General features: G+C 50.1%; 1 protein-coding gene across 1 annotated transcript in view; it reads right to left on the bottom strand.

Annotated features, from left to right (window-relative positions):
* Positions 1 to 4,998: 4,998 nt before the first annotated feature.
* The window catches only part of RTF1 (RTF1 homolog, Paf1/RNA polymerase II complex component), a 54,003-nt gene continuing 45,131 nt past the window's right edge, over positions 4,999 to 13,870 (bottom strand). The window contains exons 8-18 of the mRNA XM_004751144.2: positions 13,523 to 13,700; positions 12,483 to 12,565; positions 11,294 to 11,381; positions 11,093 to 11,200; positions 10,450 to 10,527; positions 9,730 to 9,851; positions 9,498 to 9,555; positions 8,983 to 9,060; positions 8,370 to 8,465; positions 7,522 to 7,633; positions 4,999 to 7,262 (exon numbers count right to left, since the gene is read on the bottom strand). Coding sequence (XP_004751201.1) covers positions 7,156 to 7,262; positions 7,522 to 7,633; positions 8,370 to 8,465; positions 8,983 to 9,060; positions 9,498 to 9,555; positions 9,730 to 9,851; positions 10,450 to 10,527; positions 11,093 to 11,200; positions 11,294 to 11,381; positions 12,483 to 12,565; positions 13,523 to 13,700 — 1,108 coding nt within the window. The 3' untranslated portion in view covers positions 4,999 to 7,155. The remainder of the gene's footprint in view (positions 7,263 to 7,521; positions 7,634 to 8,369; positions 8,466 to 8,982; positions 9,061 to 9,497; positions 9,556 to 9,729; positions 9,852 to 10,449; positions 10,528 to 11,092; positions 11,201 to 11,293; positions 11,382 to 12,482; positions 12,566 to 13,522; positions 13,701 to 13,870) is intronic.

The raw sequence follows: 13,870 nt of genomic DNA, 5'->3' as shown, positions 1-13,870 counted from the left end.
TCTCAGTTCATGGATCCCCTGTACACCATCCCCCCACCCCAGGCCTGCTCCCTGGAGTATCTGAGTCTTTGCTCCTCCCCATGGCCTTCAGGATTTATCAGGCCTGGGAGCTACATACCTCCTAGGGGGTAACAACACTGGGCACAAGAGCTGGGAAAAGGGGGAGGCCTGGAAAACAGGGTGTGTGAGGTGAGGGTTTTCTGGGGGCCTGGTTTCATTCCACAGCCTGCCTCATTTAGCTCTGCCCCTGCTCCCTCCACTCCCAGGATAGCAGGGCACCAGGGTAAAACCATTGCTCACCACCCCTGGCCTGGCAGAGCGCCAGTCTCTTCTTTGCAAGACCCACAGGCAGGGAGGGAAAAAGGATAGAACGCAGCCCTCGCTTTGAGGGAACTTGAAAGCTTCCGAGGGAGAGCAGAGCCTCCCTGGTACGTGTGTCTGTGTGTTTGTGGGTGGGGAGAGGGAGGAACAGGGTGGTGGCAAATCTTCCCCTGGACTAAGTGGTACAAGGTCTCATTCTGGTCAGCAACTCTGAGAGACATGCTGTGTGGGACTTGGTGTCTTCCAAGGGACTTACTGACCCGGGGGTTTCCAGCGTTTTGTGGCAATACCTGTGATTCATTCATTCATTCACAGAGCAAACTTCCACTGGGCAGCTTCCTCAAAGCAGGCATTGGGCTAGGTGAAAGGGACACAGGAATGAGTGGCTCCTATAACGACCTCCCTTCCTTACTTGGGGTGGTGGTGCTTTACATCATCTTCTGGAGGAAGGAAGCCAGAAAGGACCCAACCAGAAAACAGGCCCCAGGATGCTAAATGGCTGTTTCCGAGGGACTGTCGGTGAGACCTTGCCCTTTCAGCTGCTCCATGCGTCCCACCCATTCCCCAGACCCCTCAGTCTGATGCCCTTTTCTGCCCAGAGCATACTAGACGGGGCGCTGGAGGGCTGGCCAGAGCCAGGGCCCAATGGCAACTTGGGGGGAGGGAGGTAAGAATTGGAGGTCTCCTTCCTCCAGGATAAGGAGTGAAAGGCTGTTTTCACTTGGCAACCCTAGAGCCTTTTCCTTGCTCCTGGGTGTCTCTTCCTTCCCATGCAATCTCTCACTCCATTATCGACACACCTGGTGGGAATATGCTGGGTTTGCCGGCTAGGACAGTTTAGCAGGGCTAGGGATCCAGCAGCGTTTGCTGACCCTTCACCATCTGAATCACTGGTTTAAAACAAACAAAATGTGCCACCACGCCTGTGTATGCGCAGTAAGAACATTTTCTCTCCTGACACAGTTCAGAAGCAAGGTTTCCCGTCCCTCCCAGGAGTCTGTGTTCCTGTGGTTCTCCCTCCTCCCTCTCTCCAGAACTCAGAACCCACAGGTCTCTCCCGGTGGCCAAGTGGAGGCAGAGGGGACCGAGAGCATCTGAGGTCAAGGATGCGGCTGCCGGTCGAAGGGACTGATCTGAGAACGCCCCATACCCCACGTCCCCACTAGGGCACTTCCCGGAATCTTGTACGGATGGCGTGGGTGCCTCCCCTCATTCCATTGGTGATACCTCTGCCGGCCAGACTTCCACGCCGGGTGCCCAGCCACCGAGTCCGCAGAACGTCCGGTGGCCAGGAGAAACGAGGAGCCACCGGGGAAGGGGGGCGCGGGGAGCTGGTGCCGCTCCTCCTCCGCGCGGGCCGCGGGGGTTGAAAGCTCGGACCGCGCTCTCAAACCCGGGAAGTCGCCCGCATCCCACTGGAGGCCACGCCTGGAGGAGCGCGCGCACCTGCAGGCGGCGGGGCCCGGAGTGGGCGAGCAGAGGCCGAGGCTGTAGGTTCGTCGGAGCCCCGCGGCGCACAGGCCCCGGGTGAGCGAGCCGCTGCCATCTGCCTCAGGCGCGTTTCTCCAAGTCTTGGGGCGCACTCAAAGGGTGGGCGGTCTGGGTCCCAGACCCGCGGGCGCTGCGGTCTGGGGGCAGAATGGGAGGGACAGGTGGGATCGAATGCCCCAGAACGCAGCGGCTCAGCTGGACAACCGCCTTGCCCCCCTTCCTTCCCCTTCCCTCCACCACATTTACTGGGCGTTCTCTAAGTGCCGGGTGGCGCTGGGAGTTGGGGATACGCGACAGACACAAGTCATTTCCAGGCTGAAGGTGGAGACTCATAAATACTAACAGTACAGCGTAGTGAGTGCCGCGCTAGGGAGAGCCAGCAGAAGATGCTCCCAAACCCGAGTGGGAGGGGAGGTCAAGGAAGGCTTCCGGAGGAGGTGACCTTCGGGCTGAGCGCGGAAGGGTGAGGAGTTCTCAAGGGAAAATGGTTGGAGACAGACGCGTGCATTCCTGGTCAGAGGTGAATGTGAGCCGAGCAAGGTGCCGCCTCCGCGCATTTTGCAAAGCAGGGTCCCTGACGGCTAAAAAGAAAAAAAAATTTTTTTTTAATTAAAAAGAAATAGGTTTCCTGGGGCTAGAACTCATGACTTCAAGATCAGTAGTTGGTGGCTTAACAAAGTGAGCCACCCAGGTGTCTCACAAAAGTTTGATATTTTAAAGAGGGTATTGAGGTTGTCACTGTGGGAAGGATCAGAACTTTTTTTAGTCTTCTTTACATGGATTTTCCGGTCTGGTATTGTTCTATGTTTTAATGGCTTTTGGTGGGCGTGGGTAGGTGGAACCTCACCATCTTTTTGATGGGGCATGGTGAGGTGAGGTGGTCTTCCCAGTCACTTTCAGATTGGCCCATCTGGGGCAGGCCGAAAAGCAGCTCTGCTCCTCTGGACTTTCCCCATGCCCACCTCAGTGCCCACCCATCAGAATCTCAACCTGGAAGCAGAGCTTCTTGGCCCCAGAGGTGGGAGCTGCCTGGAGTCTCCAAGCCAAGCACTCCAGCTTCTGGTAGCCCCGCTGCCCCACTCTGGCTGGTCTCCTGCCGCTTACACCCCCTCCCTCAGCCCCCTGCCTACTCCATGTGGACCCCGACCCCAGCCACTCTGCCCCCGAAGTCTCTCCTTCCAGGCAGCCTCTGCTCTAACCATAGCATTTATTGAACAGCTTCTGGGGGAAGGTACACTTAATTTTTAACAGGATCCTAACAGATCTTATGTAAAAGACAGAAAATTTGTGGCTTAGAGGAGTTAACTAGCCCTAGGAAGTGAGTTGGCTGAACTGGGATGTGAACCCTATACTGAGCTTGCAGTGCCTTGTGACTCTTGGGTCTCCCCTGGGCCCAGAGCACCTTCTGGAATCCCTAAATGTGCCTAAGCTGCAGTAGCTAAGCCCGCTGTGCAGGGCCATGAAAGTCCACCTCCAGGTTCCGCTCAGCCAGGACTGGGGCTAGCCTGGGGAGCCTTACAGAGAAGCCAGGCTGCTCCTTGGCCCTCTCACAGTGGTGCTGTTCCCTCCAGCCCAACACTTCACTCCTCAAGGGAACTCAGAGGTCCCCAGTGGTCAGTAAGGTCACAGAAAAACTCTGTGCTAGGGGTTGATGGTCTCCTGGGTCCCAAGAATTGCTGGAAACTGGAACATGGGATTATCCAAGAAAAGCTCCCCACACCAAGGCCTTCTCTCCCCTCAGCCTGTGGCAGTCAGTTTTCTGTCCTGGGGTATGGTTGCCTTAGGGCACTGGATCTTGGGATCTGTGCCCTTCGACCAGACAATCTTACCAGGTTGTCCTCTGGTAAGAATCACCCTCTTTAGGGCCGGATCCCACTGCTAGTGATCCCACTGTTCCCAGCAGTCAGGCAGTGGGAGTGTTACAGAGTTGGGAGAAAAATCTCGCTGGCACAGTTGCAGGGTGAGCCCCAGGGACCCACCTCTCCCAGCACCAGAGGTGGGCTTGGACTGGGCTCCTACCATTGGAATTGTCACCTCCCCCACCTTCCCAGCTCAAAAGGGAAGTAGATCCAGGATGTTGCTTCTTAAACCATGGTCAGAAAAGTTCGAAACACATCGTCCTGTGGGGCCGTGAAGCCCTTACAGAGCTCCCTATCTTGGGAGACTGAGAAAAGGATACTAGTATTTCCTCCATGGCCTCCAGTCCCTGGGCTCCCCCTTGGCACTCATGATAAGCAGGGAACAGGAGAGCAAAGGAACTGTGCCCAGGTCACTGAAAGCTGGAAGCAGCAGCCTCTCCTTGGGGTGGGGCAGTAGGAGGGTCCTACGAGGTTCTGTTAAAGCTGGTTGGTTCCAAGTTCCAAGCCAACTGGAGGTCTCCCTGGCCCTAGACAGCTTCCAGAGAAGCTTCTGTGGAACCAGGCTGCTGAAGAGCTAAAAAGAGCCACTTTCAGGTTAGGGAGGTATCAAGCTAAGAGAAGGGGAAGAAGAGAAACCAAGCACAAGAGAGGCTCTGTTGGACTTCCAAAACATGACTCTGAGAGTTGCCACTTAGGATGCAATCCTCAGACTAAATCTGATTCCCTTGTTAAAACAGGGTTGAAAGTTTATTTACAAATATCTGTACAGTTTGAGTGACAGGTCAGGCCTCCACAGAAACAAAGAAAAAAGCATTTTGAAGGGAAGCTGTAGGCAGTAGAGTTTCCCTGCACCTGTCAGAACCAAGACAGACAAACAGAACTATACATCATGAGCTAGGCTTATGGACATTGGCCTTCTTGCTTCTTGGAAGGAAGTGAAAATGTATAAAACAGCCTTAGTTGCCGCACCCTTCAACACTGAAACCACACGGGAGGTGGGGGGGAGGCGTGGAGCAGGGTGCCATGGCAGCAACTCCCCAGCCTAAGAAATATACCGAGAACTGCCGAGAAACCCCGCTGTGGGTGGGGTGGGAGACCAAGCCAACTGCTTACGTCTGGTCCAGGTCTCATCTGGTCAAGGTCTTGGTTCAGAGGCCCTGCCTCAGTGGAGATTGGAGAGGAGTCTTCCGTCCTGACTCCAACCACCAAGGAGACTCCTCAGGGGGTCCGCTGGGTGGCCTTTCTCCTGGCCGTGTGCTGGTGTCTCAGGAGCCCAAGTTTCCACAGCTGCACGTGGGGCGTGGGGGTAAAGCGGCTACAGGTGTGATGCAGTTTTAATAAAAATTTTATTACACAGCCATAATGTAATCGACACTTCTCCAAATCCAAATGATACTAAATACAGATCTACATGGTGGATCAGAATGACTCCAGCAAATTAGATGGGTTCTTTAATTTCATGTCTCTGAAAACCAGAAAGAGAAAACAGTCCAGGTTCGTCATGATAGGAGAGGTCCCAGCAGCCTCCAGGACTTCGCCGGAGTCTGGGCAACGGTTCGCGGTCTGTGATTCCACATTTACACAACAGTCTGTAAAGGCTTGCGGCCAATGGACTGTTCAAGTATAGATGATTTTAATGAGTCCACTGCCCACCTCTGCCCAACCGAACTGCAGCACAGCCACCACAGAGCTGGATTACAGTCACAGTTCACCAGGTTTACAGTCACAATACTTTTTTTTTTTTTTTTTTAAAACCATCCATTGCTGCTTCGTTTTCAAATAAAAAAGTGTAAACTAAGTTAAAGCAACACCGAGGCTCCACTAAACCCAGAAGAGTCATCAAGTTCATTTTTCCATTTACATACAACCAAAGTCTGTGATTTCCCGTCATCCCACTTCCTGACAGAAAAGTAGGGTGAAGAAGTACAGAGCAGAGCCTCTAAGTTCCTCTCCCTCTCGTGGGACTCGGCCGCTCTCAGCTGTTTCTTTAGCTTAGTTCTTGGTATATATAGTCAGCTGTACTTTGTTCTGAAAAGATTTGTTAAATGCCACTTTTATTTACACTTGGAGCTTTACACCTGAGAATGATTATCAAGCCGTCAGCTTATCTCTTTTCAAACATTTCATAAAGACATACACACTTCTTTGCTGGCTTCCCCCTAGCTGCACAACAATATATATGCTTACCATATATATAGGTACACACACACACACACACACACACACACAAAACTGCACATGCTTGTAACATCTGCAACCGAGACCTTTTGGTGTTCATTCTTGCCACAGTCACGTGGAATACTTTCTCTTCAAAGAAACAAAACGAAATTATCATTCCTCCTGAAACAGCAAAACAGAATCACTAGGAAGAGACAAGTACGTGGGGGTGGGGAAAAGACACAGTCTATGTGCATCCAAGAAGTTGTGGGCTGTCCCCATGGGGGGAGCAAGACACGTGCACTGCCCTGTCTGGTACTTGGCTAGGGGGGTTCCCACCTGCCTGCTGGGACACAGCCTACAGGGCAGGGACCACACGGGGGTAGGGGGTAGGGGGTGTGAGGAGTGTGTGGTGGGGAGGCTTTCTCTGAGGAGGGAGCGGAGTGGGGAAAGGGCTGTGGGGAGGGGATGTTACATAGCTACAGCAGTCAGGCCTGTTTAGTAAGAAGAATCACATTTAATGAGTTTCTTTCTTGCAGTTTCAGATGCTCATGTACAGCTGAAAAATATCTGAAACAGCTATAGATCCATGACAGACCGATACAAAGAGTACTGCATTTTTAAAAAAATGATAAAAAAATCCACACTTACAGACACGCACACACACGCACACACGCACGCGCGCGCGCTCACGCTCTCTCTCTCAAACAGCCCCCCCCCCACAAATGTACACTTTTTGGAAACTAAATTGGATTTGAAAACCTCTCTTTTGCAGAGATGGGAAGAAGAGAAAGATGAGGAGAGAGGAAGGAGGACTGCAGGTGCCCAGTCCCCACTCCCTCCACAAGGGTCCGGGGCCAAATGGTCAATGGTTGGGTCCAAGGCAGCCCGCGGGGGAGACTGCCTGGTGCTGCTGCTGTTGCCTCCAGGGGCTCCAGCAGGAATCCCAGCTCCACGCTAATACTGAATATGTGCAGAGTGGCCAATGAACTGTGCTGGTTTGAAAACAAAAACAAAAATAAAAACAAAAACAAAAACAAAAACAAAACAAAACAAAACAAAAAAGGGCAAACACAAATCTAAAGACATGGATAAAGCCCGAGAGCCCAGGCCCACACTGGGTGAGAGGCCCGGGAGGTGGGTGGGAGATGGTGCAGACAAGGGAGGTCTATACAGCAAATGGTTTATAGTACAGATGACTGGCAGTTCTAGAGTCTCTTCCCAGTTCTACTGCTGCTCCAGCCCAAAGAGGGCAAATCAAAGGAAAAGAGGAAAAGAGGACACTGTGATGGGGCATGCAGGGTCAGAAGCAGCAGGCTGGGTGCGCTCAAATAAGCCCTCGTCGTTTTTTGTAGTCTTCCAAGTTGAGCGATCTCCGTGGAGCCCCATCTTTGGCTGGTGGAGCCTTGGAGGTGATGGCCAAAGCCTTTGACTCTGTGGGAGAGAAGAGCCAATTGGCATCTGAGGAGACCACCAGGTCCTTTTTAGTCTTGCGAGGCACTCCTTCCGGCAGCCTGCCTGCCTGGCCCTGCTCCCTCTCAAACACGCCTGCAGCCGCGCTTACTGTGGCCTCTACAGATACGGACGAGTGGACACCCGCCCTGCCTCCCGAACACTGGGCCTCCCTGCTGGCCAAGTCCAGCCCTGATGCCTTCTGGTCCTCAGCCAGCTCCACTCCCCCACCCTCACCTACCCGAGCTGGGAACTTGTAAATCAATCTTCACATCGAAATCATGTACTTTGAACAAATCTTCTGAGAGGTCGCTGGCTGACTTAGAATTCAAATCTTTATCCTTTCCCTGACCCTGCAATGTGAAGAGAAAAACTCATTATAAAAGTATAAATGCAAGCAGACTTCAAGAAGCAGCAGCCACTAATGGTAAAAAAAGCTTTGGCTCAAGTTCATTAGCTCTCTCTGCGAAGGCCCCTTTCTGATTCCTTCTCTCAGAACAGGAGAGGCCACAAAAGGTTTCTTTTCTGAAGCCTACGACAGGAAAGGGAAGGCTCATGTCAGTGGTGAGGGGGATGCGGGGGGGAGGCTTAAGACAATAAGCCACCTTCTGACCCAAGATTTCAGAAATTCCTGGGACAGTTTGGGCTCCACAGGAAAAGATCTAACTTATGCGAAAAACTGCTTCTAAATGGGCAGTTTCTCCGTTTAACATTTTAGTTTTCAAAGAGCTTTCACCTCTACAACCATCTGATCCTTATGTGTCATCAGCTTCTCCTAATTATCCCACGAGACAGAGGATAGAGTATTACCCCCATTTTACACGTGAGAAAATGTGGTTCAGAGGTCTACGTGTCAGTCACCTAATGCTGTAATCCAGGCCTTACTTAAGTAGTGGCGTTGGGTTTAGCATTTAGGTTGTCCGACTAAAGTTCAGTAGCTGTTTATCGTATTTATCAAGAATCAGGACTGAGAATGGACTGCAAGTGGGAGGCGATGTTCCTCTGGGTGGGATGAGTCAGGTCTACGGCAGGCCGAGCATCCGGGCCAGTAGCCTTGCTCTGCGGGCCTCAGGGCAGTACCGTACTTGCCTTGCTCATTTCCTTCGGAGCATCTGGTAATACTCCAGAACCGTATTTTGCATTCAGCTGGGCCAAGATGGCAGCTTGAACAGCTGGGTCTCTGGACTGAGAGAGAGATTACATTATTTCAGAGAGTATTTAACACTCACACAGTGCTACGCCAGATTCTTTCCCATCAACCACCACTAACATGACAAGCACCACAGTAGACCCATCAACAGCTCAGTGGGGTTTTCCTCAAGGCAGCAAAGAGCAGCAATTAAAGCTCTGAAGCCCAGCCCCAAGCTGGCCTGGCCCTAGGTGGCCCAGCCTCCACATTCCTCATGTTTGCTGCACTGGTAAACCCACCCTGACACCAGCAGGGGTGGTGGTGGGGGCAGACAGAGCGGGGAGTCTGGAAGTGTCTAGAAATCCGTGCCAGGTTTTCACTCTCGGCACGTCCTACAGTAAGATTTTAAAAAACTGAAAAGAAAAAAAAGAGGTAGCCAGACCCAAGAGTTCGAGCCATGCAAATCCCACTAAGACAACATTATTTTTAACTTCCTTATTAATCTCCTAATGGAATTCATTTTATGTCCTAGAATCTAGGTCCTGACTAAAAACGTCCTCTTTCGGCACTCACGTTAGAAACGATGGTAGGTTTGCACTGCCGCCTGGTAAAGGGATCCATCTGTTGGTTTTTCATGTTGTGACTTTCAGCCTATAACAGAAAGCGTGCATTACAGAACTGTGTCTTTTTTTTTCCCCCTTGTCTTTCATTTATCCTGAACTTACGTATAAATAACAGTCTTTTCAAGGGCTAAAGAAAGTCAAAAGTGGTCTATCATCGTCTTCCCTTCAAGACCAGAGCAGATATGGGGGCAACAACAGAACGAAAGCAAAAGTCGATAAAGATGAACACCTGCGGAGCAGAGGTTAAGGGATGGGGAGGGTAAGATGGGCAGGAGACTACTGCTTGTCGTCATCAATCGATCAATCTTATGGGTCTGTGTGTGCACCCAGAGCCCGTGTATGTGAAATGTACATGTTAACGTCAGTAATTAAAAAAATAAAAGGGAACAAGATGTACAGAAGATTTCCTATCATTTTATTAATTAAAATTGTTTTCAGTGATCTAAATAAAGTTGTCTTACTCACCACAAGGGCCTTCTCAGACTCCACAATGTTCCACTCCCGGTTCCGCTGGTTGATGTAACTATGGGGGAGTAAGAGGGTGAGTCAGTGGGCTGTGGAAGAAGGGAGGGAAGCCCTTAGCCCTGACCCTGGAGCCACATGGAGCCAGCGCTGCACGTGCAAGGCCACAGGCTGGCCTGATGATTGTGGCAAGGTCTGTGCATTCAGAATGGGAGCCCAAGGTTCTGTAACATACCTGATGGCGGATATGTTCTTGGTCCGCTGGCGGTCCAGGGCCTCTGCCCGCTCCTCCAGCTCATTCAGCTGGTCTTGGATCTGTTTGGCCTTGTCCTGATCCCCCAGGTCCTCAGCCATGGCCTGCACACAGAGAGATGTGTTTGTTTTTGGCTATGACAGGCCTTGTATCATCTCTCCCCTTACTTCCAGCACAGGCAAGACAGCTCATGTGATGAACAAATGACAGGAAATATGAAAGGACACTGAAAACAAACTTTACAAATGCAAGGTATAATTCTTATTATAGTAGTTAACACCCTGCCATAACCTATCTGGCCCGGGGCCCCTGCTACAGGGATGTGTAACACTGACCTTAGAACTCAGGCCCCATGGGACTCACTCACCCTACCAAGGCTCACCCTCCATCCTGATGTGAAAAATGGAAAGCCACCCACCTCAGCTGGGCATGGCAACATCATTTGTTCAGACCCAGTGCTGAGAGGACCCTGGCTTCTGTCTTATTACACACAAAACAAAAGGGACTAGGAAAGTAGAGGGAATGGAACAGACACAATTTACAGAAAGAAATATGGCCAAGGGATGGTGCCTAGGTGCCAGGAAGGCACAGTGTTGCTTCCTCTGGAGCCCAATCCTGCCACCACTAACTGAGCAGGGGATGAACAAGTCTGATTTTCACATCTTACAGGACAAGGAAGGAGATTCAAGTGCAAGTCCTCACCTTTTCCTTTAGCAGCTGAGTCTTCTTCATAGCATAGTTGGGTGGAGCTTTCCTGAACCTTTCCTTCTCTTTCACAATCTGTACCAGAGAGGAGATACCAGCAGTGAAGTATTCCTACACTACTTCTGCAGACAGGGTAAGTGAGCCATTTTGGAGGCTAGCAGCTAGTTAAAAGGGGGCTGCTCTTCCTATAGCAGTGTCAAGCCCCAGAGAGACAGAGCGAGTTAATTCCAAGGAATACTATGCTGCTTCCAGGGTCACGGAGATTCTTCTGGCACAGTCTGAAGGAAAATGCACCAATAAGCAGCAGCAGCCCAAGGACCTGGTACTGTAAGGCTAGCCACTGTCCAAGAGAACAGAGATCAAAGAACTTTACCAAAAGGTTTTGGAGAAAGGAAACTCTTGAAGGACCAAGCCTAGCAGAATACAGATCCCTGAACTTGAAGTACACTTTGTTACTCTAGGACTTCAAATGAGAATGTACAGAGAACATCTGGATAGTAATAGCAATATTCTCTCATCCTTCTGCAATAGTAGCACAGATAAAAACGCCCAGATACGGGGAAAGGAAAGAAAGTTACGATCTTCTTGAATACTGGTTCTTACTGAAAATCTCCAGTCTCTGGGGCACTAGGTTTCTTACCTCTTCAATGTCCTGATCATTGAATTTATAATTAAGAGCTTCTTTAATAGACAACTCCTTCTTATTGATTTCATCTAGAGTGGGCAACTGCATGCCAGCAGAGAACATCTAGACCAAAACACGACAAAAGGTCATTAATAAGAGATTCTGGAAACATTCTCAGAGTTTTCACAAAGTGCTAGGTGCCATCTATCCACTTACCGCTTCTTTCCATTTCATGAATTCGCTTTCAGTGAATTCCTGGTTTGAGACAAATTCTAGGCGGAACACTCGTTGGTCGTTGCCATGCCTACATAAAAAAGAGACAGCATCTCCAAGAATGGGTATGTTACCTGCAGCAGCAGCAAGGCAACCCAACCAGACTGTGAACCACCCATCTCTGTGGTTCTCAACCCTGGCTGACGTTTAGAATCACCCAGAAAGATCTGTAGAAATTCTAATGTGAAAGCACCACTGTAGTTCAACTGAATCAGAATGATGAATTAAATAAACAATACCTCCCAGGCTGTTCTAATGGGCAGCCAGGATAAAGAATCACAGCTAGGACTGGGGAAAAAATGCACCTGGCCAGTGCTTCAAAAGCCCATTTACCATAAAATTTGTCACAGTTATCGGGCAGCAAGAGTATGAAATATTATGAAGATACCTGAATGACAGGGAAACTCCATTCCCTTGAGAGAAAGCACTTTGCCTTCTGACTAACTCCTATGGTGCCAAAATTAAGTGAGTCAGTGTCATTCTCCTAGGGATAGTCACTCTCTGCATGTCATGGTCACTGCCTACCCCAACTGGCTCTTTTAAAACAGACCAGGAAAGATAATGGGGACAGGAGTGGAGACCACAGAGACCAAATGAGGCCACCGTACAGCCGAATCCATCAGCTGCTACCTGCAGTGATCCTGGCAAACTGCTTCTACTTCTTACACTGGATCTCTAGAATTTTCAGGCTCCAAGAGGACAGGGATTTAAGTGTATCTACTTTGTTTTTGCCTCTATCCTGATGCCCAGAACAGTGGCACGTAGCAGGTACTCCGTAAGGATCATGTTACTGAAGAGGAAACCAAGTCCTGAAAGGTGACTTGAACTGTCAAAGGTCAGGTTAGTGAGGGACAGAGCCAGGACCAGAAGCAAGCCTCTTGACCATGGTCACCAAGGACATGCCCGCAGGGCTCTGGGTGGCAGGGAGCTCCCAAGCTGCCTTCTTCCTTCTCTGTGTCCTCCCACTTCTTGTCCCAGATCTCCCCTACCTTTCCCTACAGGTAAAGGAAGAATAAGCTTCCCTCCAAGTTCCCTCTAACAGGAAATGCCCCACGGGGCAAGTATGGCAGCCCCATTAGGCAGTGCCGGTGGGCAGCAGGAATAGAAGCCGTCCTAGCAGAGCCTCCCCTACCGTAGCTGTAGCCCTTTGTTTGTCCTGGTGCCACCGAGCTGGTAAACCTTGGCGGTTTCCACAACGCCTGTGATTTCAGCCACCTAAGTGAAAGGACAGTGAAGCCAGTTAAAAAGAGACCCTTTCAGAGCTCTCCACCGCACTCCCACCTAAGCTGTGGATGAGTGACCCTGCACTGAGAGGACCCCACAGCTGCCAGGTGCTCTGGGCCCCTTCCTCAGGTTCAGAACTCGGATGGCCAAGCACCAAGAGCCCCGAACACAGAGTGAGCAAGCGCCAGGAGAGGCGGCAGTTAGCCTGGTGCGGCCATCAGGAGCGTCCCCTCTGACTTCATTCTACCTTACTAAGGGGATGTGCTTGGGATCTCAGAGGTCACTTTTATAAAGCAAGTAAGAAGACCACAGAAGTCAGTTTCTGTTTGTCAAGCTTTCTGGGACACAGCATGGCTGCTGGTCCTCACAGAAGGAGGTAAACACATATTAAAACCGTACAACCCAGGCTAAAACAAACAAAAAGAAAAGGAAAAAAAATAATCAAACAGCTATGTTCCAGCCATTCAGATCATAGAGGCAGTGCCAGAACTCACAAAACCACCTCTATTAGGTTGGAGGGTGGTTTTCGGTGTTTTTGTGTTTGTTTTTAAACCTCAATATAATTCTGCTTCAGAAGTCATTCAGTATGTAACATGGAAATTTTTCATTTATTTATTTTTCAAATGAACAAAGCTTCCAGATTATGTAACTCCCAATGAATACTCCCTAAATGTCTCTCTCCTCATTTTTATATGAAAGGAAAAATAAAGAGAGTTATTCTAAATCTAAACCCCCCGCCACTAGGCTCCAAAGACTCCTTCTGGCAGCAGGTCATGCACGATCTCTGGTTACCTCAGACTGTCATTATTCTACAGGCATCTCAATTAGAGTCTATTTTCCCATCAAATGGTAGCAGAAAAGTGACAGACTTGTTCAGCAGCTCCTACTCCCAGTCAAGAATCATTATATTTAAAACATGGACAATTGTCCATGGAAAGAAACACCAACCCGGTAAACTGGTTTGCTGTTGTGGTTTCCAATGCCAATCCGTACAAAACATCCTGTGACCGTTTTAGCAAAGAAGGGCATGTGACACCAACGCTCTAGCTTATGCCGTGATAATCGAACCCGATTCAATTCCTCGGGTAAGGAGACTGGTTGTGATTTGGGAGGGATCTCTTCTTTCCTGTGAGGAATAAAGGGTAATGGGAAAAGTGTTCCTCATAAAAACAGACCAAGGGGTACCTGGGTGGCTCAGTCGGTTAAGTGTCCCCGACTCTTGATTTTGGCTCAGGTCATGATCTCAAGGTTGTGATATCTAGCCCCATGTTGGGCTCCACACTGGGCATGGAGCCT

This window comes from Mustela putorius, unplaced genomic scaffold, assembly GCF_011764305.1.
Source record: "Mustela putorius furo isolate JIRA1106 unplaced genomic scaffold, ASM1176430v1.1 tig00003898_pilon_pilon_pilon, whole genome shotgun sequence".
Classification (NCBI taxonomy): Eukaryota; Metazoa; Chordata; class Mammalia; order Carnivora; family Mustelidae; genus Mustela; species Mustela putorius.
Note: the sequence above shows the minus strand (reverse complement) of the source record. Positions and strands in the feature narration are given on the sequence as shown.